Source organism: Rhinopithecus roxellana, chromosome 12 (assembly GCF_007565055.1).
Source record: "Rhinopithecus roxellana isolate Shanxi Qingling chromosome 12, ASM756505v1, whole genome shotgun sequence".
Classification (NCBI taxonomy): domain Eukaryota; kingdom Metazoa; phylum Chordata; class Mammalia; order Primates; family Cercopithecidae; genus Rhinopithecus; species Rhinopithecus roxellana.
In genome coordinates this window covers 130,239,421-130,265,338 of record NC_044560.1, presented here as the reverse complement: position 1 = coordinate 130,265,338, position 25,918 = coordinate 130,239,421, and the positions used below count along the sequence as shown (strand labels likewise).

Below are 25,918 nucleotides of genomic sequence, written 5' to 3'. Positions count from 1 at the left end.
CCCTCTTTAAGCCTCAGTTTCCTCAGGTGACACCACAATAAGTCTTACTTCATGGAGCTGTTAAAGGAATTAAATGAGACAATATGTGTAGAATGTTTAGCCTGATTCCTGTTCACTTAATTGGTCCTTCATAAATGGCAGTCATTATGACTGAGTCATTTCTCAGGGCCTCAGTTTTCTTATCTGTAAAATGGGGATAATAATGTCTAATGCTTCATTGGGTTGTTCTGAGACCTGAGTAATAATATCTAGAAAGCATTTTGGAAATTACAACATATCCCTCAAAATGAGCATTTGCTACCATTGCCCACCTCATGTCACCACACTTGACTGTGAGCTCTTGAGGGTGGGAACCCAATCTGGCTGAGACCTTCCTTCCTTCCTTCCATCTGTCCATCTGTCCTTCCTTCCTTTTCTTTCTTTTTTTGGAGACAGAGTCTTACTCTGTCTCCCAGGCTGGAGTGTCATGTTGCAATCATAGCTCACTGTCATCTTGACCTCCCATGCTCAAGCGATCCTCCTGCCTCACCCTCTCAAGTAGCCTGGGGGCTATGGGCATGCATCACCACAACTGGTTATTTATTTATTTATTTTTAGAGATGGGGTCTCACTATGTTGCCCAGGCTGGTCTCGAACTCGCCTCAAGCCATCCTCCTGCTTTGGCCTCCTAAAGTGTTCGCATTATAGACATAAGCCACTGTGCCTGGCCAAGTTCATTCTCTTCCAGACAACTAACCACTTCCAGCTCCTGCCCAGATACTCTGCTGAGCTTCAGCCTCAAATATGCATCTGCTTAGTTGGTGTCCCCATGTGGATGATTAATAGACTCTCCAAACACTAACATGTCCAAAACGAAACTGCTGGCTCCCTACCCCAGCATTCCAAAACATCCCACTCCTCCCGTCTTCCCCAACTCAGGAAACCACGTCATCACCACCCAGCTGCTGAAGCCAAAATCCTAGGAGTCATCCTTGACCTATCCAATCAATACAAAATGGCAACCAGGACACCCATCCTCACCCTCCTGGCTCAAGCCACCCTCATGCCCCATCTGTATGCCTTCAAGGACTTCCTACTGGGCTCTCATTTCTACTCCTATCCCCTGCAGTCCATTCTATGATTAGTACAGTCACTCCACTAGGGCAAGCTCTAAAGATGGGAGTAGGGGTGGAGGAGGTGGCCATTCTCCAGTGTGGGTTCTTCTCTGGACCCCCAGCGGTTGGTCCTGTGACATGGAACCCAGGAAGTTGTGGAGATCAGGGCAGAACACCACAAATGGAGAATGATTCAACAGGGAGAAAAAAAATACCTACATATGGACTGCATGTTATATCACATGCTACCTTATGCTAAAATTCCAGGACAGACAGGCAACAGCAGATCCCAACCCCGGAACCAGTGGGAGCAACTGGCATGCCTGGGCCAGGCTCCTGTACTCCAAGGCCCTGTGGATGAACTGACCACACACCTCCAGGTGGGCAGTTTTGACTGGCCTGGTATCCACTGCCCTTTCTTCAACTTACTCAAGCAACAGAACCCATCTCTTTCGGGGGTTACACTTTCCCATCCTCAAGTCACGATGTCCAGGTAGGGCTGAACTTGCCTTCTCTGGGGTCGAGGGCAAGGACTCAAACCTAGCCAGGTGACGTGTTTTTGTTTGTTTTATTGAGACAGAGGCTCACTCTGTTGCCCAGGCTGGAGCACAGTGGCACGATCTTGGCCCACTGCAGCCTCCACCTCCTGGGTTCAAGCAATTCTCTTGCCTCAGCCACCCAAGTAGCTAGGATTACAGGTGCATGCCACCATGGCCGGCTAATTTTTGCACTTTTAGTAGAGACAGGGTTTTACCATGTTGACCAGACTGGTCTTGAACTCCTGACCTCAAGTGATCTGCCCACCTTGGCCTCCCAGAGTGCTGGGATTACAGGCCTGAGCCACCCCACCCAACCCAGGGGACGTGTTTTATCTCCCTGGGCAGGATAGCTGCAAATCTGGAAATGCTGACACTGATTATGCCTGCCCTACAATGAAACAGGGAGACAGACCCCTGGAGCTGGGCCTGATATTCCAGGCCAGGCCTTTTCAGTGACCTGAGCCAAATATTCCTGAGTCTTCTTCAGCCACCTGGACTTGGGCTTTGGCTCCTCCCTCCCAGTTCATCCATCCCTATTTGTGCCGCTGCAGCCTGCCCTGCTTTCTCACTTCGCACTTGCCACTCCCACGGCCTGGAAGCCCCTTGCCAGCAAACTCCTTCCCATTCCCCTGAGTTCAGATCCCACCTCGTCCTGAAAGCCTGGACAGATGTGGGTCCTGATTCCCTCAGACACACATCCCATTTCTTTTCCCATATTCCCATCACACTCAGTTGGTTTCTTTGGGAAACTCACTTGCTAGGTCCTAGCAGCCTAAAAGATTTTGTCAAGCTTTATTTGCCATTGTCCTATTAGGAAAATAGGAATTTTTCCCCCTACTCTCCAATAAAAAATGATGTTTTAACTGTTAACGTAAGTTTTCAATCAATGCCTGCCCTTACCCCAGACATTCTGAAATACTTCCCTGGAGAGATATCTTTCCTACCCTTGACTGAAAATCTGCTGCAAAACATCCCTCATTGATTCGGTAAATATCCACACAGCCCCCTCGGTAGAAGATATCACACTGAGCAATGGACAGACAAATTATAAAACTGTATTATAATTGCCCCTTCATCTGTACAAGCTAGGAGATTGCAGGGAAGGATCCTGCCAAACTGTTTAATCAGCATTACTCTGGAAGCTGACATCAGAGGGATGGAAGGGGCACTTTTCCTTGGTACTTTATATAATTTCAAAGGGACAGCATTTATGAGTGTTTTTTACTCTTTCCTGGGCTTCTTAGTATCCTTCAAGTGGAACATTTCTTAGTGGCTGACTGATGTGCTTGCTCTACTGCAGGACGGGGAGCCCCTCAGGGGCAAGGATGGCTGTGACTCACTCCTAAGTCTTCAGCTTCCTGCCATGGCCTGACACACAGGAGGCCAGGAAATGTTTGTGGAATGACTGCAGGATCAGAGCTTAGCAGGCATGAGAAGTGGACTGGGGGGTGGAGGGCATGAGATGCACCCCGGGAGAGCCATCCAAGCCTAGGAGCCGGTGAAGGCTGGAGCAGTGGGTAGGTAAGTCAGGAAGAGCTGGTCCCTCTGAAGCCTGGGCCCGGCATGGTGCCCATAGGAGGTGCCGTTGTAGAAATGATGTCAAAGGGCAACTCAGATTGTGAGAAAGAATTCCCAGAAAACAAACTTGGCCCAGTTTCGCACTTGTTGAGGACAGAAAGGGAAAGATCTGAGCTGAGGGGAGCTGGGGAAGGAGGAGTGAGAGGAAAGGAGAAGGGGTTTAAGGAGACCTTGACAGTCAGGGCCTGGGCTGGACGGCAGGTGGTGGAGGCTCAGCGTGCTGCTGCTGGGTCCCTGGGGAGCTGGGGGAGGTGGCTCTAGGAGTGCATAGGCAAGAATGTCTCTGCTTACAGAGGTGGTGGCCTGGCTGGGTCTGTGCTAGGCTGCCCTGTTCCGCCTTCTATCCTCTAGTCTTTGTTCCTTCAACTGATATTTCCTCAGACAGATTCAGGCACAGCTGAGGGAGGGAAGTCATCATGACTTCCTAGAGGTGTGGACTCCTGGGTTGGGGCTTAGATGAAGAGAAACTGTCCAGGTAAAGGAAGGGAGCAGACTTCCACAGAAAAGACAGAACAAGAGCAGGGCCACTGAGATGTGAAAGAGCCCAGCCCCAATGAAGAGCCCCAAGCCCTTGGTGTTGCTCAGTAAAGGGTTGTCTATGCTACGAGGCAAATGGAACACCTGCTGCTGGAGTCTCTGGTGGCCGGGGTGGGAGGGGCTAGAAACCATGTTCCGTGAAGGACAGCTAAAAGCAGCAGCCGCGGATCCTGTGGTTAGAGCCCTGGACTTCCAGGCTGGCTCTGCCACTCCTGCTCACAGCATAATCTGGGGCAGGTCACTTTGCCCCTTGGAGCCGCAGCTGTGGGGAGTATTCATGGGTGCAAAGAGGCCACCACTGGCATAGTACCTGGAACGAAGGTGGCACCCAACAGACTAAGTTACTGTTACTTGGAGAGTCAGGTATTGAAAGGCTGCGTTTGGGCCAGGCACCATGGCTCATGCCTGTAATCCCAGCACTTTGAGAAGTCAAGGCGGGCAGATCGCTTGAGCTCAGGAGTTTAAGACCAGCCTGGGCAACATGGCAAAACCCTGTCTCTACAGAAAAATATGTATATGTAAAAAAATCAGCTGGGTGTGGTGGCATGCACTTGTAGTCCCAACTACTCAGGAGGCTGAGGTGGGAGGATTACTTGAGACCAAAGAGGATGAGGCTGCAGTGAGCCATAATCACACCACTGTACTCCAGTCTGGGCAACAAAGCAAGACCTCATCTCATTAAAAAAAAAAAAAAAAAAAAAAGGCTACATCTACAAGAGCCATCATGGAGCCATGGGCCCAGTTTACAGAGTGTCTCTAAAGAACCAGGCCCAGTGGAAAGAAGTTCTAAGGAGGCAGGTATCAGCTCAGCTTTAAGGAAAGTCCCAAATGGAAGCATTGGTCAAGAATGGAATGGGCCATTATTGGGGTGAACCGTATCAAGGGAACAGCCTCACCAGGGCTGGACAGCTCCCTGCATGGACAGCATGTATATCTAGGGTTCTGTGGAAGCAGTTGGATGGAGTGAGAGAAAAGCCTTTTGTGGAGCAGTCACTGAGGGAAACGCTAGGCTGAGGGAAGTTTAACAGGTGGCTTTGCTGTAGGGCTTCCCAGGACCTTCACTGCCCTGAAATGTGGCCACAACTCTTAAGGCTTGTGGAAACCAGACAGACAACATGAATGGGTGACGTGGGAAGGGGTGGACAGGAGTGCGCTGGAGACAGCTGCCCTTCGGAAGAGGAAGCCTACTCAGCTCCCACTCTGCTCCCCTGGCTGTCCTTATGGGAACTCTATTGGCCACTGTTAGGGGTTAAATTGTGTCCCCAAAAAGATATGTGGAAGTCTTCACTCCTGGTACCTGTAAATGTGACTTTATTTGGAAATAGGGTTGCAGATGTAACCAAGTTAAAACGAGGTCATCGGGGTGGGCCCTAAACTAATGACTAGTGTCCCTACAAGAAAGAAAAATTTGAATACAGAGACAGGTGCACAGAGAGAAGATGGCCATGTGACAACAGAGGAGGCAGAGATCGGAGTCAACCATCTACTAAGCTACGGAACACCAAGGATTGACAGCATCATTGGAAGCCAGAAGAGTCAAGGATGGATTCTCCCTGGAAGCCTTCAGAGAGAGCACGGCCTGCCGACACCTTGAGTTTGGACTTGTGGTTGGCGACAATGTTTCTGTTGTGTTAAGCCACCCAGTTGGTGGTATTATGTTATGGCAGCCCTAGGAAACTGAGACAGCCACTAATTCATGATTAACTATGGACTAGCAAAAGCTCCAGAGTCGGGCAGGTGATGCAGAACCTCCTAACTCATAGATCACGGGCCCCTTTTTTAGAAAGAGCATCTTGTTGGATGAGCCAGGGGACACGATGAGGGTAGGGCACTCGTTCTTATTCTCAGCCTTTTGTTTTGTATCCACATGGTACCATTCATGGGAGTGACTCCTGGTTCCCTTACCTGTAAGTTGAGGACAACAATCTCAACCTCCCAGGAGGCTGTGAACTCCCAGCGAGATGCATAGCAAGCACTGCCCCCGACACACCACTAGAGGAAGGATTATGATGTGGGATAATCCTTTCTGTGAGCCTCACTTTACCCTACTGTAAGATGGGACAGCAACATCTCCCAAAGCTTCCTAGGGTTGCTAGGAACTGCCTGGCATGTGGCTGGTGGTCAGAACAGTCCATGTGGACCAGTCAGCCCCTTCCCGCACACTCACTGTTTCTGCATGTCCTTCGCTGCAGGGAGCCTGGTCCCCAGTGGCTGCCCTTACCTGTGCTGTGAGCTGGATGGGTTGGGACAAGGTGAGCTGTGGGGTCCCAGGGGGCTGGCTGGCAGGCTGTGGTGGTGGCAGGTCACCCCCCGCAGAAGAAGCTGGGGGCTGCGAGGTCGAGGAGGAGGCAGAGGAGGAGGAGGAGGAAGTAGAGGAGGAGGCGGAGGCGGCGGCGGCGGCAGCGGCGTTAGCAGCAGCGGCGGCACTGGACTGCTGCACGGCGGCGGCCAGGAGCTGGGCCTGGGCTTGCTGCAGGAGGAGCTGCTGCTGAGCTGGCATCAGTGCCGTGAGCTGTGGGGTGTCGGGGACAGCAGGGGTTGGAGCAGGGGGTTGAAGAGGAGCAGAGAAGGCAGAGAGGGGTTAGTGCCTAAGCCAAGCAAGTAAGGGGACAAGACCTCCTGGAGGACAGAAGAGGGCAAGAGGCAGGCGTGAGAGAGTGGCCATGGCCTTGGTGGAACAGTTCATCCACTAGCCCTGTAACAGACGAGGGGTGGCTGGTTTGTCCGCTCGTCCCCATCCTTCCCCGAGTACTTACCCCAGCTAACTGGCTGCCCGTCAACATGAGTTGGGCCTGGGGCAGATGAGGCTGGGTCGGCTGGGGGGGCAGGGGTGCTGCTGGGGCTGAATCGCCACTGGGGTCTTCAGCCTTGATCTGGGGGGGAGAGAGGCAGGGTCCGGGACCCCAGAATGTTAAGTGGAGGCCAGAGAGAATGCCCACCTGTGAACCAAAGAGAGGGCACATGTGTGGCAATGGCAATCAGGCTGGCACAGGAGGAGCAGACTGGGGTGTGGATATGAGGGTGTGGCCTGTGGTCCTGCACTGACCGCTGGGAGCTTCAAACCACTCCTCTGGCCTCAGTTTCCTCATCAATCAGATAGAGCTAACACAACACCTGCACCCAAACTCCCTACAGGAGAAGTCCCCTTTGCAGAGCGCTTTTCCACTCCTGAGAGTCAGTTTCCCTGTCTGTAAAATGGAAAATAGTGGCCAGGCATGGTGGCTCACACCTGTAACCTTAGCACTTTGGGAGGTCGAGGTGGGTAGATCACTTAAGGTCAGAAGTTCGAAACCAGCCTGGCCAACATGGTGAAACCCCATCTCTAAAAAAAAAAAAAAAAAAAAAAAAAAAAAAAAATAGAAAAAAAGGAAAATAGTCCCACTGGGCACCTGGGAGGTCAAATAAGCGGGTTCTGGGTCCTACAGCCTTCATCTGTATCACATAGAGGTGCATCTCTCTTGCTTTTTTTTCTTTTCTTTTCTTTTCTTTTTTGTTTTTCTGAGACAAGGTCTTGGTCTGTTGCCCAAGTTGGAGTGCAGTGGCATGATCACAGCTCACTGCAGCTTCTACCTCCCAGATTCAAACAATCCTCCCACCCCAGCCTCCCAAGTAGCTGAGACTACAGGTGCCTGCCACCACACCTGGCTAATTTTTAAATTTTTCTGTAGAGACAGGGTATCACTATGTTGCCCAGGCTGGTCTTGAACTCCTAGGCTCAAGCGATCCTCCTGCCTTAGCCTCCCAAAATGTTGGGATAACAAGCATAAGCCACTGCACCTAGCCAGGTGCATCTCTTATTTGTCCAATGAAGTAAGACTTTGTTGGAAGAAAAGGTTTTCAGGTATAAGAAAAACCGCCACCTTGGAACCTGGGCTACAAACTCAGAAGCTCACAGAAATGAGCACAAATGAATGACAGGAGTAGGGGTGGATGGAGGTGGGCTGGAGAGAGTGCCTGCCTGAGTGGAAGTCTTATCTGGCTCGCCACTCTTTTCAAAATCTAGAACAAAAATACTGGCAGAATAAGCAAAGCACAGTGTTTGTCCTGCACTGTGGACAAGCCAGATGTGGCCCAGGAAATGCCAGGCTTCAGCCTCCGCCCCTGTGGTCCACAAAGCCTCTCCATGTCTCTCTGAATATGATATGGACACATCCTGCACCATACACACAGAACAGACGACCAGCATAGAGCCACCCTGGCCTCTTCTGCTCCTAGGTAAAAAGCCAGACAACAGCAGTTGTTGGCTGAAAGGCCTATTGGCTGAAGCACACACAGTGGTGGGAGAAGGCATGGCCTGATGGATTACATACCCTCAGGCCTAAAGTGGACAGTGGGATCATCCTTCAGCCTAATAGCCCAACACCATTTTGTAAAAGGAAGTCCAGAGAGGGAAAACAACTTGGGCAAAATGACACAGCGTGTTGGTAGGGGGGTGATATTTGAAATGTGGACACAGACAAACAGAGGCCAAGGAAAGGCCAAATAACAGACAGTGAATGGCATGTCCCAAATTATGGAATATAAGCATTAGAAAGCTTAAGAGCTACAGAGGCCAAGTGTGGTGTAATCCCAGCATTTTGGGAGGCTGAGGCAGGAGGATTGCTTGAGGCCAGGAGTTTGAGACTAGCCTGGGCAACAGAGCAAGACACTGTCTCTTAAAAAAAAAGAGAGAGAGAGAGAGAGGTAAAAAAAAAAAAAGAAAAAGAAAGTGCTGCAGAGATGCAGCATGAAATGACACTGAGTATGAGAAGTCAGAGTAGTGGCTATCCCTGGCAGGGGCATTAAGGACCTCTGGAAGGTTGGTCGTGCTCTGCTTCTTGATCTGGTGCTAGTGACATGGGTGTGCTAAGTTTCTGAAAGTTCGTAGAGTCATACATTGAAGATCTATGTGTGTTTTTAATATGTATCATATTTTAATACAAAGTTTTTTAAAAAACAGGTTGAGCGTGGTGGCTCACCCGTTAATCCCAGCACTTTAGGAGGCTGTGGCGGGAGCATCACTTGAGGTCAGGAGTTCAAGAGCAGCCTGGCCAACATGGTGAAACCCAGTCTCTACTAAAAATACAAAAATTAGACAGGCATGGTGGCACACACCTGTAATCCCAGCAACTCGGGAAGCTGAGGCAAGACAATCACTTGAACCCGGGAGGTGGAGGTGCAGTGAGCCGAGATTGCACCACTGCACTCCAGCCTGGGCAACAGAGCAAGACTCCGACTCAAAAATCGCTTGAACCCAGGAGGCGGAGGTTGCAGTGAGCCGAGATCACACCATTGCACTCCAGCCTGAGTGACAGTGTGATACTCCGTCCCAAAAAAAAAAAAAAAAAAAGTTATTAAAAAATAATGTTGAATGCCATGGTGAGTACACTATTCCCTTTTCAGTGCTTTTTCATTGTTTCTGGTTATCTTACAGTCTCTGACTGGTGCTTGAATGTCTTTACCATCTCTCCAATACTAGCTAATCTCCACTTTTATTTTAATTTAATTTTTTTTTGAGACAGGGTCTTGCTGTGTCACCCAAGCTGGAGTGCACTGGCACCATCAGGGCTCACTGCAGCCTCGACTTCCCAGACTCAAGCAATCCTCCTGCCTCAGTCTCAAGTAGCTGGGACTACAGGCGTGCACACCCAGCTAATTTTTGTATTTTCTGTAGAGACAGGGTCTCTCACTATGTTGACCAGGCTGGTCTTGAGAACTCCTGAGCTCAAGCAGTCTACCCACCTTGGCCTCCCAAAGTGTTAGGACTATAGGCTTGAGCCACTGCACCTGGCCTAATCACTTTTTTTTTTTTTTTTTTTTTGGAGCTGGAGTCTCCCTCTGTTGCCCAGGCTGGAGTGCAGTGGTGCGATCTCGGCTCACTGCAACCTCTACCTCCTGGGCACAAGCAATTCTGCACAATGCCTCAGCCTCCCAAGTAGCTGGGATTACGGGCACTCACCACCATGCCCAGCTAATTTTTGTATTTTTAGTAGAGTTGAAGTTTCGTCATGTTGGCCAGGCTGGTCTCAAGCTCCTGACCTCAGTCCGCCCGCTTTGTCTCCCGAAGTTTTGGGAATACAGGCATGAGCCACCATACCCAGCCCTAATCTCCTCTTTTAATAAGCAGAGAACAGGCCTCTGAGGTTTAGACCCTTTGGCACACAAGAGACTCTGGGTAAATTTTAATAATCATCGTATTTATTTCCGTGGCAAGTGATTCTGGTTTTCCATTTGTGAAATTTCCATTTAAAAAACATTTATTTAAAAAGCTGTCGAAAAGTAAGCCAGTTCATGAGTTGGTAATTGTTGAAGCTGATTGATGGCTATCTAGGGAGTTTATTTTCATTATACCCTTCTCCCTATTTCTGTATCCACTTCACATTTTCCATAATAAGGTGTTTTTTTTAAAAATTGAGCCAATTAACAAAATTATATGTAAATAGTTGCACACAGTGGTCTTATGCCTGAGACCGTGACAGGAGCACATGAATCACTTCAGTTAGGGAAAGACTGACACAGAAGAGATGGAGAGAAGTTGAGCGGCAACGGCCAGAGAAACAGGGCGAGTTGTGGACAGAGCCCGAGGCCAGGAAGGGGAGGGAGAAACCTTTCCCTTGGTCCCACTGGCATCCCCAAAAGAAGGAAGTCTGCTGCCAGTCTGAGAACAGACTGCAAAGATCTGATTCAACTGAGGACAGGGTGGGGGCAATGGATAGATGCTCTGCTCTGAGGGCTAAGGCAAGAGCCAAAGCTGCCATCAGAGGGTCAAGGAGGTCAAGATCGAGAGCCCGTCTCCCCTGGATCCCGTTCAAAGCACTCAGCACAGAAGCAGTACACCCGTTCACAAAGCACTTTTGTCCTTCCCTCTCACGGTGGCAGGGGGGTACACCAGACATGGAGGCAACCACAGAGGCCATCCCATCCGACTGCCCCCTCCCCCCGACCAATGACACCGAAGAGGAAACTGAGAGGCCCAGAGAGGGGAAGTGACTTTCCCATGGTCACAGAGCAAAGCTGTAGCAGGGTGGGGAACAGTTCCCAGCCTCCCACCCCATCCCTCAGCCACCGCTGGTCAGGGTCTGGAGTCCTGCTCACACTTTCTCTGCCCTCACGTCCAGTGCTACCTTCAAGCCTCTGGACCTGCCTGCTACCCCCGGACCAGGATGGAGGGTGGAGACTGGGGCCCAAGCAAACCCCAAGAAGCCCAGAATGCCAGGCACAGGGCCCCATCTGGATGTGGAATTTGCGCTGCCTGGCTGCTTCCGGCCTCCCTGTCATTCTCTCCTCCTGCATCCCTACAGCTATCCTCAACTGGTGCCAGCCCCCCACCCCCATCTCAGCTGGCCACTAAATGTGTATATTGGGGGACAGGGGGTGGTGCAGGCCCCTGTTGGGTCAGGGAAGTTGGGATGGGGGCGGGCCTTTGGCTTCCTGTTGTTCATCGCCCTGGGGCTCTGGGGGGGATTTCCCTGGCCACCCCCACCCCCTAGGGAAGGGGAAGGAGCCTGCGTGAGTCACAGGCCTGGGGTGGGAGCCCAAGAGTGAGAAGGGGCGGGAGGAACCTCGTTACCAAGGTACCAAGGCTCAGTGCTCTCTCAGCCCTGGGACTGAGGCAGGCCTCCTGAGGACCCTCTTCCAAGCGCTGCCCGCTTCCCTGGCTGTTCCGACAGGTGCTTACCTTTGTGCTGGGGCCAGTTGGGGACACAGAGAATGGGGAGGTCTTATTCTGGGGGTTCTGCAAAGAGAAAGTAGGGGCAAGGGGATGGGAATAGTGCAGTGAAGCAGCTTCTGACCACCCCAGCTCCCTGTCCTCCTACCACAGGTGGCACACAGCCCCCTCTGAACCCCTCTCCCCATTCCTCCCCATCCCCTCCCGCTTATCCACTCCCTCCTAACCTGATGATTAGTGTCTGGTCCATTTCTTTCAGTGTCTGCAAAGAGAGGGAAAGGATGTGCTGTCATCAGCCACCCCCACCACACCTATCCCCTCCCAACCCTCTTCCCATCTGCCCCACTTCCCCTGCCCACGGTGACCCCTGCCCCCCTGCTCCCTGCCCACCCACCTGTGTGCTCTGATGGGGAGTCCAGACCTTGCTTCTCGGCCTCCAGGGGCTTAGACATTCTTATTTCTGGGGACAGAGGAGGAATGGAAGTGGGGTGAAGGAGGGAAGTCAGGAGGGCTCTCGGGCCCCCGTTCCACCACACTCCCCAAGCCTTTCCCCCAAATTCCCCCCTTACCCCCAGCCACCTTGGAAGTGTCTCTTCCCAAGAGACATGTCCTCCGTTCCAGGCCTCTGCCCTCCTCTGGCAAGATGAGACACAGCCCTCAGGCCTTGGGGGATGCTGCCTTATCCTTTTACTCCTCCAGAAAGTGACAGAGGGGTGTTATCCACAGTGCAGCATAGGGCAGGGCAGGAGGTGGAAGGTGGTCATGAGAAGTATCAGCTGCCCAGGAGGAGGCTGGTGACGTCCCAAAGGAGGGAGAGCAGCCTTGGGCCTCCTCCTGCGGCGGGCCGCCCAGGCTCCCGTCCTGCCCTACCAGGTTTCGGGTGAGACATGTTTTCCACTCTGAGTGGGGCCTCAGAGATGTGATGGGGCTGCAGCGTCCCCAAAGGAGGCAGTTGTCAGATCTCTGCGTGTGTGTGATTCAGCCGCCCTCTGGCCCTCTCCCCACCCCACCACTTTCCCCGTCCACAACTCACTCCCACCTGGCCTTTCTTCTTATGTTTAGCACACCGGCCTAGCAGACCCACTCTGATCCTCTGTCACCCCAGCCCCATTCAGCTCTACCCCTGAGCTTGTCCTCCAGTCGAAACCTGATCTGGGACTTCAGGCTTGAACCCCAGCTGCAGCCTCAAGTCTACCCCTGTAATACAACCCCCGGGCTCCCTAGGCCCAGGAAATGAAAGGAGGCAGCCAAGGGAGGATGGCAGGCAGCAAGCTGGGCACCAGGAGACATAAACCCACGGAGACAAATGCCTGTCCTCAAAATGCTCCGATACTTTTCACAGAAAGGCGAGTGCTCACCAGTGCCAAGCACAGAGCTAGATATGACTCACACCTCACATTAGTGGTTAGTGCTAATATTACCACGTTTTACAGAGGAGGAAACTGAGGCTCCAAGAAAGGATGTCACCTCCCCAAAAGCACGGCAAGACAGTAGACATGCCCTGACTGGACCCCTGGTCTTCATGACTCCAGGGCTCCTACTTCTAATCAGATCCACTCTAGTCTAATGGCCCCCAGTCCTGACTTCTAGCCATCTCATCTCCAACAGTCCCCTCGCCCAAGCTCATCCTGAAACTGAATCCAATCCTTCCTGGTCCTCGACCCCAGGACAAATCTGGCTTCAGCCTGACCCATCCTTAGTCCACTTACTCACCTTGAATCCCAAGTTGTGCCCAGATGGTTCAAGTCCTTCATCTGACCTTGACTGCCAACTGTACTGAGACCCTGTTCCTGATCCAAACTCTTCCCACAACTCACTCCAAAATCCCTACCTAAACCATGACTCCACCCCTACTAAAGGAGCTGTCCAACTCTAGTGTGCTCTGCACCAAGATACTTAAAGAAGACAGCTAGGCCAGGCACAGTGGTTCATGCCTGCAATCCCAGCACTTTGGGAGACTGAGGCAGCCAGACCTCTTGAGCCCAGGAGTTCAAGATCAGCCTAGGCAACATGGAGAAACCCCATCTCTACTAAAAATACAAAAATTAGCCGGGCACGGTGGCATGCACCTGTAGTCCCAGCTGAGGCAGGAAAATCGCTTGAACCTAGGAGGTCAAGGCTACAGTGAGCTGTGACTGCACCACTGCACTCCCACCCAGGTGACAGAGAGAGACCCTGTCTTGAAAAAAAAAAAAAAAAATATGGAGCTAAAGTGAGGGAAAGGAAATAGGAAGAACTCGGTAACGGCAAAAAAAAAAAAAAAAAAAAAAAAAGAAGTCTAGAAATCTTGCAGTTGAGGATTATTCAATGTGAAATGCTGCTTGAGTTTTAAATTCCTACTTAAAAAGACAGGTCGTGCATTGCTGGTGGGAGTGTAAATTGATACAAGCACCATTCAGAAAAGTTGAAAAGATGCCCTCTCCCTACAATGCAGCACGTCCACTCCTGGACATCTGCCCAAAAGAAACACGTGTCCTGCCCATCAAAGGGCATAGGCAGAAATGCTTCTGCAGTCTTTTCATAACAGCCCCAAACTGGAAACAGCCCAAGGGGCCATCAACAGGTGAATGGATAAACAAAATGTGGTATGTCCATACAATGAAATCCGCCACAGTAATGAAAAAGAACAAACTCCTGCTTCTTATACATGGCCGAAGCTTGGAGACATGAGGCTGAATGAAAGATGCCAAACACAAAGGCAGACGTAATTTATGATTCCAATTACAGGAAATTCAAAAACAGGCAAGCTGATAGCAGATGATCACGGTCAGATGAGCGAGCTCCTTGAGGGTACTGACTGGGAAAGGGTATGAGCCTGCAGCAGGTGAGAAAGGATCTTGTTTGGTGGTTACAGGGTCCTTACATATGCAAAAATTCATCAAGCTGTACACTTAAAATTTGAGCACTTTATATACATTATGTTTTAACAAGCAAGAAAACATTTAAAAGCTAAAAAGCAAAAAAGCCAGCACACAGTCCCATTAAATGCACACTGCACCAAGGCAGGTAGATAACTTGAGGCCAGGAGTCTGAGACCAGCCTGGGCAACATAGTGAAATCCCCGTCTCTCCAAAAAATAAAAAAGTTAGCCGGGCATGATGGTGGTGGGCACCTGCAGTCCCAGCTACTCAGTAGGCTAAGATGGGAAGATTGCTTGAGCCCAGGATGTTGAGGCTACAGGGAACCGTGATTGCACCACTGCACTCCAGCTTGGATAACAGAGCAAGACTCTGTCTCAAAAAAAAAAAAAAAAAAAAAAGATGCAGACTGCTGAGGGTGGGGGTGGGGAGTAGGTGCCCAGGATGCCACCAGAGCTCAGGTCCTGTTTCCTGGCCCTGGGGACAGGGCATTAAATGGCTACTGATACAAGATATAAGAAGGACAAGAAGGGAGCTGGGTGGCAAGTGTATCCTGACTCTGGAGCAGTAAAGGAGGGAATCCTGCCTGATCCTAGTTCTAATTCACCCAGACCTTAGCCCTACTTCAGACAACCACTAACTCTAACCTGGTCCTAAATCCCACTCCTCCTAGCATTCCTAAAACTGCAGCCCCAGCCTCCTCTGGCCCCCTTTCCTCCAGCGGAGGTCCACATTGCCTCAGGGCAATCCTTTTCTGGCTCCTCCCTATCTCCTGGAGAAACAACCAGGCTGATGGGCCTGGCCTCCAGGGGCTGGCCCACCACCCTGTACTGCTCTTCTCTTGCAGCTCATGCACAGTGCTCTTCAACCACGTCGAGCATCTCCCCCTGCTTGGGGGTTCTGCTTGACAGAGAGCAGACTGTGCAGGTTCCACACTCCTACCTAGCTGGGCATCCCTCTCCCATCCACAGATCCAGGCAGCCTCAGACCCCCTGCCAGCCCAACAAGTCCACACTCATCCTTAGCCTCTGCTATGGGCTAAGTTGCATCTCCCAAAATTCATACACTGAGGTCCTAATTCCTGGTACCTCAGAATGTAATTATATTTGGAGATAGGGTCTTTAAAGACATAATTAAGGTAAAATAAGGTCATTAGTGTGGACCTTACTGCAATCTGACTGGCATCCTTATAAGAAGAGGGGGCCAGGAGCAGTGGCTCATGCCTGTAATCCCAGCATTTTAGAAGGCCGAGGTGGGCAGATCACCAGTTCAGGAGTTCGAGACGAGCCTGACCAACATGGTGAAATCCTATCTCTACTAAAAATACAAAAATTAGCCAGGTGTGGTGGTGTGCACCTGTAATCCCAGCTACTCAGGAGGCTGAGGTAGGAGAATCGCTTGAGCCCGGGAGGTGGAGGTGGCAGGTGGCAGTCAGCCGAGATCACACCACTGCACTATAGCCTGAGTGACAAAGCAAGACTCCGTCTCAAAAAAAAAAAAAAAAAAAGAATAAAAAAGAGAAGAGAAGAAGAAGAAGAAGAAGAAGAATAGGGGAAAGAAAAAAGAAAGAAATAAGAAAGAGAGGAAGAAAAGAAAGAAAGAAGAAGAGGAAGAAAAAAGAAGAAGAAGAAAGGAGGAGGAGGAGGAGGAGAAGAGAGAAGAAGAAAGAAGAAAGAAGAAAGAAGAGAAGAGAGGAAGAAGAGGAGGAAGAAGAAAGAAGAAGAAGAAGAAGAAGAAAAAAAAAGAGAGGAGAGAGAGGAAGAAGAAGAAGAAGGAAGAAGAAAGAGAAGAGAAGGAGAGGAGGAGGGGAAGAGGAAGAAGAAGAGGGAGGAGGAGGAGGCGGAGGAGAGAGGAAGAGGAGGAGGAGGAGGAGGAGGAGGAGGTGGAGGAGGAGGAGGAAGAAGAAGAAGAAGAAGAGGAGGAGGAGGAGGAGGAGGAAGAAGAAGAAGAAGAAGAAGAAGAGAAGAAGTAGTAGTATGTAGTATGTTAGTGTTGGCGGGGCGGAGCGGTGCGACGAGGCGCGGGGCGGCGGCGGAGAAGCCGAAGAAAAAGAAAAAGAAGAAGTAGTAGTAGTAGTAGTAGTAGTAGTGGAGGAGGAGGAGGAGGAGGAAGAAGAAGGGGAGGAGGAGGAGGAAAGGAAGAAGGAGAAGGAGAAGGAGAAGAAATTAGGTCACAGATGGGAACAGAGGGAAGACCATATGAAGACCCAGGAGAGGACCAGCTGACCACAAGCCAAGAAGAGAGGCCTCGGAAGAGGCCAATCCTGCTGACATCCTCTCCTCTTCTCTAACTTACAGCCTCCGTAATTGTGAGAATGAATTTCTCTTATTTCAGTCACCTAGTCTGTGGTACTTTGCTGTGGAAGCCCTAGCAAACTAAGACGGCCTCTCACAGCCCCTGCCCTCCTGCTGTCCCATCCCTCAGCCCGCAGCTGTGACTGTCTGTGTCCAGGTTCCTTCCCCACAAGACCAAGGCAACAGGCCTGGTCTGACTCATCACTGGGTCCCCAGCATCACAAGCCCAGAACAGGTTGTAACTGTTTGCTGAATGTCCCTCTCTGCAGCAGTCTCTGTCTCCTACTACTTCCCACCCCTGTCCTACTGTCTCCCTGCTATTTATTTTATTGTATTTATTTATTTTTAAGACAAGAGTCTTGCTCTGTCAGCCAGGCTGGAATGCAGTGGCACAATGAAGGCTCACTGCAGCCTCGACCTACTGGGGTCAAGCTATCCTCCTGTCCCAGCCTCCTGAGTAGCTGGGACCACAGGTGTGCACCACCACATCCAGTTAATTAAAAAAAAAAATTTTTTTTGTAGAGATGGGTCTCTTTATGCTGTCCAGGCTGGTCTCAGACTCCTGGGCTCAAATGATCTTCCTGCCACGTCCTCCCAAAGTGCTGGGATTACAGGTGTGAGGCACCAAGCCTGCACTCTGCCATATAAAACATTTCCTGAGGCCTTGGCATGGGCTGTTCCCTCTGCCTGGAACACTGTTCCCCAATCTGTCTACCTGGTGACCCCCAACTCATCCTTCAGAACCCAGCATAAGCTCTGTTTTCTTTTCTTTTCTTTTTTTTTTTTTTTTTTTTTTTTTGACATGGAGTCTCACTGTGTTGCCCAGGCTAAAGTGCAGTGGTGCAATCTCAGCTCACCGCAAGCTCTGGAGGTCTCCCGGGTTCAAGCAGTTCCCTGCCTCAGCCTCCCAAGTAGCTGGGATTACAGATGTGTGCCACCACGACCAGTTAATTTTTGTATATTTATTAGAGAAGGGGTTTCACTGTGTTAGCCAGGATGTTCTCAATCTCCTGACCTCATGATCCACCCGCCTCAGTCTCCCAAAGTGCTGGGATTACAGGCGTGAGCCACTGCGCCCGGCCATAAGCTCTGTTTTCTATGAAACAACCACCTTGATGCCTCCAGCTCCCAGCCAGGTCTCTCTCCAGCTCCCCCTACCCTAGCACGTCCCCTTGTCACTGTCTTAGACGCTGACTGTAGCTAGCCGGGCCCCAGTATGTCTCCCCTATCAGACCGGGAATTTTTCAAGGGCAGGTCTGATCTCAGCTTCCTAAACACTGCCCAGCAGAAGACATGTGGATCAGTGGCCCCAAGGTCCTGACCTCCCTCCCCCAGGCCTTTGCCTCTGCTCCTCTCCCACTTGGATGACCCTTTCCTTCTCTATTGGCAAACTCTTGCTCCTCTTGAAGGTCCAGCTCACATGTCACCTCCTCTGCGAAGTACTCCCTGATTCCCCAGATGGTCAGTGTCTGTCTCCTCTGGGCTTCACTACCCCTGTACTGTTCTCCATCACATCCTGATCATCCCGGGCAGAGACCTCCACCCCAACTGTGGGCTCCACAGGAGCCCAGGCTGGAGTCATTGCTGCACAGGCCTAGGAGTATGTCTTTGAAATGAATGAATGCATTTAGGAATCCCCTAACTGACCAGGGCCCAATCCTGTCTAAAACAAACCCCTATTGCTACTGTCACCCAACATCCCTAAGAAATCTTAATTTAAATCTTTAAGGTAAGATTTCCTCTGCAGGGACAGTGGCTGGAAAGACAAGAATGGTTTGAGGGAAAATTTTTCACCATTCTGTTACCCTTATTCTCCCCAAATTCTCCCAACCACTCCTACATATCCCTGCATACCCCCTGCCCCACACTTGGCTGGGCCACAACGAAATGGCCAACTGCTACCCTTTGTCCTTTCTCTTTCCACCTCCCCTGTCAGAGCTCAATCTGAGAGAAGGGTCAGATTATTTCCACCAGAAATGAACAGGGAGCTCCATTTCCACCGTGGACTAAAAGCCAAATGATGCCTTAACAGAGACTCCAGGGCACTGGCAACCACGGACTTAGAGGGTCCATCAAATGGCTCAGCCTCAGCCTCAGCCCAGGCACAGATGCCCATCGCCTGTCACTCAGCTCTACAGAAATATTGATGCCTGTTCCCACCCTAGACTCTCTGATTTCAGTGGTGCAGGGTGTGACTTGGGCATCCAGATATTTAAAAGTCCCTCCAGGTGATTCTTTTTTTAGACAGAGTCTCACTGTCGCCTAGGCTGGAGTACAATGGTATGATCTTGGCTCACTGCAACTTCTGCCTCCTGGGTTCAAGCGATTCTCTTGCCTCAGCCTCCTGAGTAGCTGCAATTACAGGCATGCACCACCATGCCTGGCTAATTTTTGTATTTTTAGTAGAGACAGAGTTTCGCCATGTTGGGCAGGCTGGTCTCGAACTCCTGACCTCAAGTGATCCGCCCACCTCGACCTCCCAAACTGCTGGGATTACAGGTGTAAGCCACCACACCCAGCCCCCTCCAGGTGAGTCTAATGTGCTCCATCCCCTGGCACCTTCAGAAGCCCCTCTCAAAGCCTCATTCACACATAAAAAATTGGTTGGTTATGTATGGCCATTTCCACCCCTCATCATAGGTAATGTGTAATATTTTACGGGAACTGGAAGAGAAAAAGCAATGCATAGCCCTACTAGGTCCCTTGGAGCCATGTTGCCCCTTGAATCCCACCTTCCTCAGGTCAGAGGGCCCCCCTCCACAACCAGGGCTGCCCAGCCCTGAGCTCACACTCGCTTGCCCGACTGCCCCAGGCCTAGGACTCTGGGTCCTCTCTGCCCTCCCACTCCTCCCTCCCCGGACTTTCACTTCTCCTCTGCATTTCCCCCCGCCAGTTTTAGCAGACTTAGACCAGCTTCTCGTTAGCACTTACCGAAAATGGGGCTAAATATAGAGGACCCAAGGACTGCCCCTCACCCCTCCTGGCCCCACTTGTCCTGTCCCCTGGGTCCCCTGCCTCCGCAGCCTGCTTCAATTAAGGGTACGGCCTGGGAGCCCCTGTGGGCAGGTTGGTGCTGCCGGGAACCTCTGTGGGCCCAGCTGGCCGAGTCCCCGTCCTCCCCAGAAGCAGCACCTCACCCCTCCCCACCCCACAGCTGTCCCTGGGTGGCCTCAAGGGAGTGAACGTTTCTGAGCTGTCAGGAGGGAGGGATGGAGATATGGGCAGCAGACACAACAAGAGGGGTGGCCCCACAGCTGCGCTGACAGCAGGCAAGAGCTGCCAACAGTACACACCCCATGGCCACAGCCAGGCAAGGCCCTGACCAACACACTACAAGAAACAGATGTGTACAGATTCCAGACAGGAATATGAACAGGTTTGCAGATACGACACATGCCCATACATGATGCCACGGGCATATATGCAAAACACACACCCAGATGTGTGTACACACATGCACTTACACACACTGTCACACTGAGTGACACACAGCCAGCCAGACACACACAAGAAGTACACAAAACTCACACACCTGGAGTCGAACACAGATAGACACACAGACACCCCCCTACATACTATACCCAGTAACTCACAGACTCAGACATGTGTACGCACACATGTACTTACACACATGTACTTACACATGTTCTCACACCAAGTCACACCAGTCCAGCCAGAGGTACACACCCAGACATGCACATGTTCACACAGAGTCACACACGCGCACACACACAAGTGCACACACATACACCCAGAGTCACCTCATCCTGGAAGATGGCCAGGGCTGACCTCTGAACCCAGTTCACAGGTGTGGAGTCTGAGAACAGGCAGGGTGAGTGATCTGCCCACAGTCACACAGTGTATTATTTCATGTCCAGGCAGGGAAAATCCACCCCAGTCTTCCCAGGCAGGGCTGTTCTGTGAGAAATCCCAAGTAAAGAGTTTAGCCTACTGCTCAGCACCTCTGAGGTCCCCATTTAACCCCAGAGAGGAATGAGTCAGTGGGAGCAGACACCCAGGATCTCTGTGTCTACACGGTATGGACACACATACATATACACAGTTGCATACACAGTCACCTCAACAAATAAACACATGTCACCCTGCAAATAGTCTTCTTTTCATCCCACCCCTCTCCTCACCGCCTTTGCTTGCTCATACCCACTCATCCTTCATATCCCTGCTCAGACACCCTCTTCCTCCAGGAAGCTCTCCTTGATACTCCACCAACTAAATCACATGTTTTCAGGGCTCCTACAATCCCCTAATACCTCCCTGTCCTGGCCCGATCCCTCTACCTATGTTCCCCTATCCTGGCCCTGACCCCTCTGTGTGGGCCTCCCCATACAAGCCCCAACCACTCTACCTACATCCCCCCATCCCAGCCCTGACCCCTCTGCCTGAGCCTCCCCCACCCCAGTATTGGCCCCTCTACCTGGGCCTCCCCCACCCCAGCACCGACCCCTCTGCCTGGGCCTCCCTCAACCCAGCCCCAACCCCTGTGTCTTTGTCTCCCCATCCCACCCCTGACCCCTTGGCCTCTGCCCCCCACCCCAGCCCTGACCCTTCTGCCTGGGCCTCCCCCATCCCAGCCCTGACCCCTCTGCCTGGACCTCCCCCATCCCAGCCCTGACCTGTCTGTGCTGTCATTGGTGACAGGTCTGTCTTCTCCAATAAACTCGGAGCTCCAGGAGAACAGACCTGAGCTACCCTTTCCACTGTATTTCCAACACCCAAGACAGAACTGCTCAATAGATACGTGTTGGTGGAGGACACGGGGGTGCCTGCACACCATGGCACATATAGGACAGCACATACCACCAAACCAAGACTCACGCCCATGGTCATGCCTACACAACCACAAATGAAACAGGCATGTAGGGCTGAGTGCTTGCCATGTTTCAGGCACTGTGCTAAGCATGCTACATGTATTATCTCATTTAAGACTCCCATCAACACTGCTGAGTGACAGCCATCACCACCTTGTACCGTGCCTGGCGCGCAATGTTCACTCAGTCAACTGACATTTGGTGGAGAAGGCATTTAATAAGCACACAAACAAACACATAATGAAATTCCCAACAGTGATAAGTGCTGTGAAGAAAAGATAAAGCAGGGTGAGGGGACTGAGAGTGACAGGATCAGTGCCAATTTAGATGGGGAGGTCAGGGAAGGCTGCCCTGAGGAGGTGAGGTCTGAGGTGAATGAGGTGAAGAAGTGAGCCAGGCGAACATCACCCCACAATGCCACACACAACAGCCCCCCACACTCACAAGCACAGAGCAGTCCCACTCAGAGCACTCAGAACTACTGCACACACACACGCACACGCACACCCGTACCAGATGTGCACACACACACTCAAAAGGGAATGACATCCCCCAAGTCCAGCAACTTGGCATTCCAATCCCTTTGCAGCCCTTATCCAAGGATCGCCCATGTCACCCACCCCACTGGTTCTCCACATGAGGGCCCGCTACCAACACCCAGCTCCCTCCCTCCTGTCCCAGACCCTTCTGAACAGGGCAACAGAGAAGAGAAGAGGTTGGAAGTTCCAGTGCCTGATGTGGAACAGGAGGGCAAGGAGGAGCTGTGGGGGTTGGAGGAGACCCGGCATGGGAGAGAGGGAGTTGCTAGAGTACAGAGGACAATGGAGACAGCTGAGGAGGAGGGGCAGGGAGGGCCCACAGAGCAAACCTAAATGTGCTGCCTGTCCTCTGAGCAGTGGCGCAGGCACCAGCCCCCTTACCTGGAGCCCCCATGCTGGAGTGAACCATGCTGCCCGCCCCGCCAGGGCTGGGGGAACAACTGTGTCATCTCCCCACCCTCTCTGGGGGCCGAACCCTCCCTGCCGGAAGTCACTCAGGGAGGAAACCACAGGGCCGGTCCGCCCCCTTCAGAAGGGAAAATACCCTGGCCCACAGACCCGCCCCGGCAGCTTGGCCCATCCCAAATCATGTGTGTGTGTTGGGGGGTGGGGGCTAGTGGGCCAGAGGATAGGCAGGCTAGAAGAGCCGACTCCTACAGCTGCGATCCGGGAGGTGCCTGAAACTGTTGCCCCCTGACTTCTATCGCCCCCATGGAGGCAAACAAATCTGGGACAGGGAATGGGTCTGGGAGAGAAGGTGGGTCCACAATAGTAACAACATTAAAACACTAGCCAGCAGCTCATTGGAGACAGGGCTTTGCTGATGCCTGACCCTGTGCCTCACTTTTGACAGGTGCTATCTCCAATGAGGTGGTCACTGTTATTTGCTCCATTTTACAGATGAAAAGACTGAGGATCAGAGAGGTGAGCAGTAGCTTTCCCAAGGGCTCAGAGCCAAGAAGCGTTGAAGCTTAAAGCACGCCGCGGCAGGGAAGATCAAGCAAGCCCTGCGCCTATCTGCAGGTGAGCTGTTGGGTGTCACCACTGGGAGGAAGTGGTGCCCGTGGGCAGTGGTAGTGGGAACGGTGGGTAGGGGACTTGGCCTGGAGCTACAATAAATCGCCGGCCAAATGCGGGCGCCCGAGGCGGCTCCGGTGGAGGGGAGCACCAGGTCCCCTGGCTACCAGCTGGCTCTTCGCGCTGCGGCGCTCCCAGTTCAGCGCTTCCCTCCGAGCCCGCCAGAGGGCGGCAGCGCCCAGCCAATGGCCCGGAGGGCGGGGCCGGCTGCGGAGGAGGGAGCCCTTCCCTCCACTCCCCTCCCCAACACCCCCCCAACACCCCCGCGCGCACACCTGCAAGGGTCACACAAAGGCGCAGGACTCCCGGCGCACCGCAGCTCAGACAAAGGCGCGCCCGAGTCCGCTGCCCTAGTCCTTCTCTTGGTCCCGAGGTCTGAGGCTGTGGGGCTGCCTGGTGTCTCCAGACACCCCACCTGCCCGCCTGGGCTCCGCAAGACATGCTGCGCCCCGTGGCTGGGGAGGCCCCTAAACCACAGGTGCACGCACAGACGCCTAGACTCACCCCCCCACACACGAATATTTCTACAGACCACAGCACTTCACACACACACGTGTGCACACACAGACGTGCATGAACACATCTATATGCACAGGCCCCAACACCAGCCCTCCCTGCTGACGATGGTCACTCCCATATACTGATACCCGCTCTACTCCCTCACATGGACCCATGGGCACAAGGACACTTCTACACATATATGCCCAGGCATGCTTCCTGGCCACTCACACCCACTCACACACAGGCACACTCGGAAAGGGCATACTACAGGCAAAACTACAGGAGTGCCCTCCCCTGACTGCACACGTGCCCTGTGCACCCAGACACGCCCAGGCAGGCAGGTGGGCACAACAGGAAGGACTGGCAGTTCTCATATATGCACACGAGAGGGGACTGTTTCCAGGCATCTACACTCCACAACATCCCGTATTGTAAAGGCCATTTCACAGAGGATATCCACAGACGACACAGCAACTGGCCACAGGATTTCTATACATGAGGGTCTTCCCGACAGCAGCCTAATGGCGGTGGGTACTGGAGCCTTGTCTCAAAGCGACATTTACGCAGTAAGCTTTGTTTTCAGTTAGGATTTGTTTTGGGGGGCTTGGAAATGGGGCTATAGGACATTGTGGGGGGTGGGCAAAACCTCACCAGCCACCCCTATGCTCCACCCTGGACAGATTCAACATCATCCATGTCAGGAACACGGTTTTGGACGTGACCCCATTCCAGCCCCCTAGAGCCGGCAGAGAAGGACCACCCACTTCCAGCACGGCCAGGTCTGCAGTTCAGTCCTGGAGCCAGGGAAGGCTGCATACACTCCCTGAAAGATGAAACAACCCCATACCTCTCGCCTCCTATGCTGGCTCCATTCTCAGTGCCTCAGACCAGAGCTGGGCCTGGTGAGGGCATCCTGAAGGAGGATGGGCCTGCCTGAGAGAGGATAGAGGGACGGAGTTTGGAACACACTGAGTGGGTACAACCTGGCAGCCGGAACGGTGAGGCTCAGGCAGGGGAGATGATGGCCTCGTTGCCACAGAAGAGGCCTCGAGCCATGCTGAGTGAGGCAGGTAGGGCATGGGAGCTGGGAAGCAGTGGGGGCCCCTTGAGGTGCAGGGAGCTAGGAGGGAGGCAGCACAGGGGAGGCCAGGCTGGGCTCAGGGCTGAGCGGTAATTAAAGGAGACGTAGGGGGCTCCCCAGGGCCAGCGGGGCTGGTAACTGACACGCGGGCCCCATTGCTCCGCTCATATTTCTCGCTGGATCGATACGTTTGACTCCCGACAAGACAATAATCGCTTGTACGCGGCCGGCGAGTCGATCAAATACATTATTAGAGCGAGGTCCCCCGGGGGCCCAGCGGGGAGTGGTGGGGGGGAGCAGCCAGCCCACCGGGGACAGCAGAGCGAGATTCTTCACCCCTTCAGGGCCCCCCAGCCGTGGCCTCTTCCTCTTGGCCACCCCTGGGGATCCTCTCTGTGGCTCAGTTCCCCAGCCTCTCTCTAAATGCCTGCTGCTTTGGCGATCTCTCTACTCAGCCCCCAGCATCATCCTTGCTCTGTGAGGGGACCCAAGGGTTCTTTCCCCATAGGCACTGCCCTCATCTGTAGGGCTATAGCATGTAGGAGCTCAGAGAGGCCCCTCAGACCCCTAGCTTGTCAGGAGACAGAGAGACCAAGCCTCAGGCCACACTCCGAGTCCATGGCTGGGCCAGGAGATTAACTTGGGCCCAAGACTCAATGACACCCACCTCCCTCTGCCCAGTCTCCTTGCTGCATCTAAGCACACGGGGCTTCAGCAGCACCCAGGCCAGGGGCAACCTCTGGGGGTTAGGGAAAGCTAACTTAGAGACCCAAACAAGCAGGAAAACAGGATGACAGGGGTGGCAGACAAACACATACACAAAGAGATGTGTGTCTGCTCCTGCTGCAGGGCCATGTGGTCCCACAGTGGGCCTCAGATACCCTCAAACCATGCCCAGCTTCAGCTCTGGCCCACCCTAGACACTGCTTGCCACTCTTGCCCACTTTCCTGGCTTCTGGACTCAAGCCTATTTCCCCTTTTTTAAAAAATTAAATTAAGCTTTAGCTTTATTTTTAAAGTCCAGGCTCTTTTTTTTTTCTTTTTTTTTTCTTTTTTTTTTTTTTTTTTTGAGACAGAGTCTCACTCTGTTGCCCAGGCTAGAGTGCAATGGCACGATCCCAGATCACTGCAACCTCCACCTCCTGGGTTCAAGCAAGTCTCATGCCTCCTCAGCTTCCCGAGTAGCCGCGATTACATATGCGCACCACTAGGCCAAGCTAATTTTTGTATTTTTAGGAGAGATGGGGTTTTACCATGTTGGCCAAACTGGTCTCAAACTCCTGAGATCATGTGATCCATCCACCTCGGCCTCCCAAAGTGGTGGGATTACAGACATGAGCCAC

The 25,918-nt window shown here is 52.4% G+C and overlaps 1 protein-coding gene and 1 long non-coding RNA gene across 16 annotated transcripts in view; one reads left to right on the top strand and one right to left on the bottom strand.

Moving 5' to 3' along the window:
- The window catches only part of POU2F2 (POU class 2 homeobox 2), a 48,042-nt gene extending 25,636 nt beyond the window's left edge, over positions 1-22,406 (bottom strand). For 6 of the 15 annotated variants that reach the window (XR_004060458.1, XM_030942797.1, XM_030942804.1 and 3 more), the window contains exons 1-5: positions 22,298-22,406; positions 11,791-11,856; positions 11,624-11,658; positions 11,406-11,462; positions 6,505-6,687 (exon numbers count right to left, since the gene is read on the bottom strand). Coding sequence is in view for 14 of the 15 variants with exons in the window: in XM_030942797.1 (XP_030798657.1) it covers positions 6,505-6,687; positions 11,406-11,462; positions 11,624-11,658; positions 11,791-11,856; positions 22,298-22,325 (369 nt within the window). In the remaining variant the exon portion in view is untranslated. Of the gene's footprint in view, positions 1-6,504; positions 6,688-11,405; positions 11,463-11,623; positions 11,659-11,790; positions 11,857-11,965; positions 12,348-20,309; positions 20,467-22,297 lie in introns of those variants that run through there. The other 9 variants (XM_030942802.1, XM_010358935.2, XM_010358953.2 and 6 more) reach the window with 5 other exon arrangements.
- A 126-nt stretch (positions 22,407-22,532) lies between these two features.
- LOC115892357 lies at positions 22,533-25,593 on the top strand. Its single transcript, XR_004052248.1, has 3 exons — positions 22,533-22,673; positions 22,817-22,939; positions 24,175-25,593. It is a non-coding gene; the product is annotated as an uncharacterized LOC115892357 (long non-coding RNA).
- The last annotated feature ends 325 nt before the right edge of the window (positions 25,594-25,918 follow it).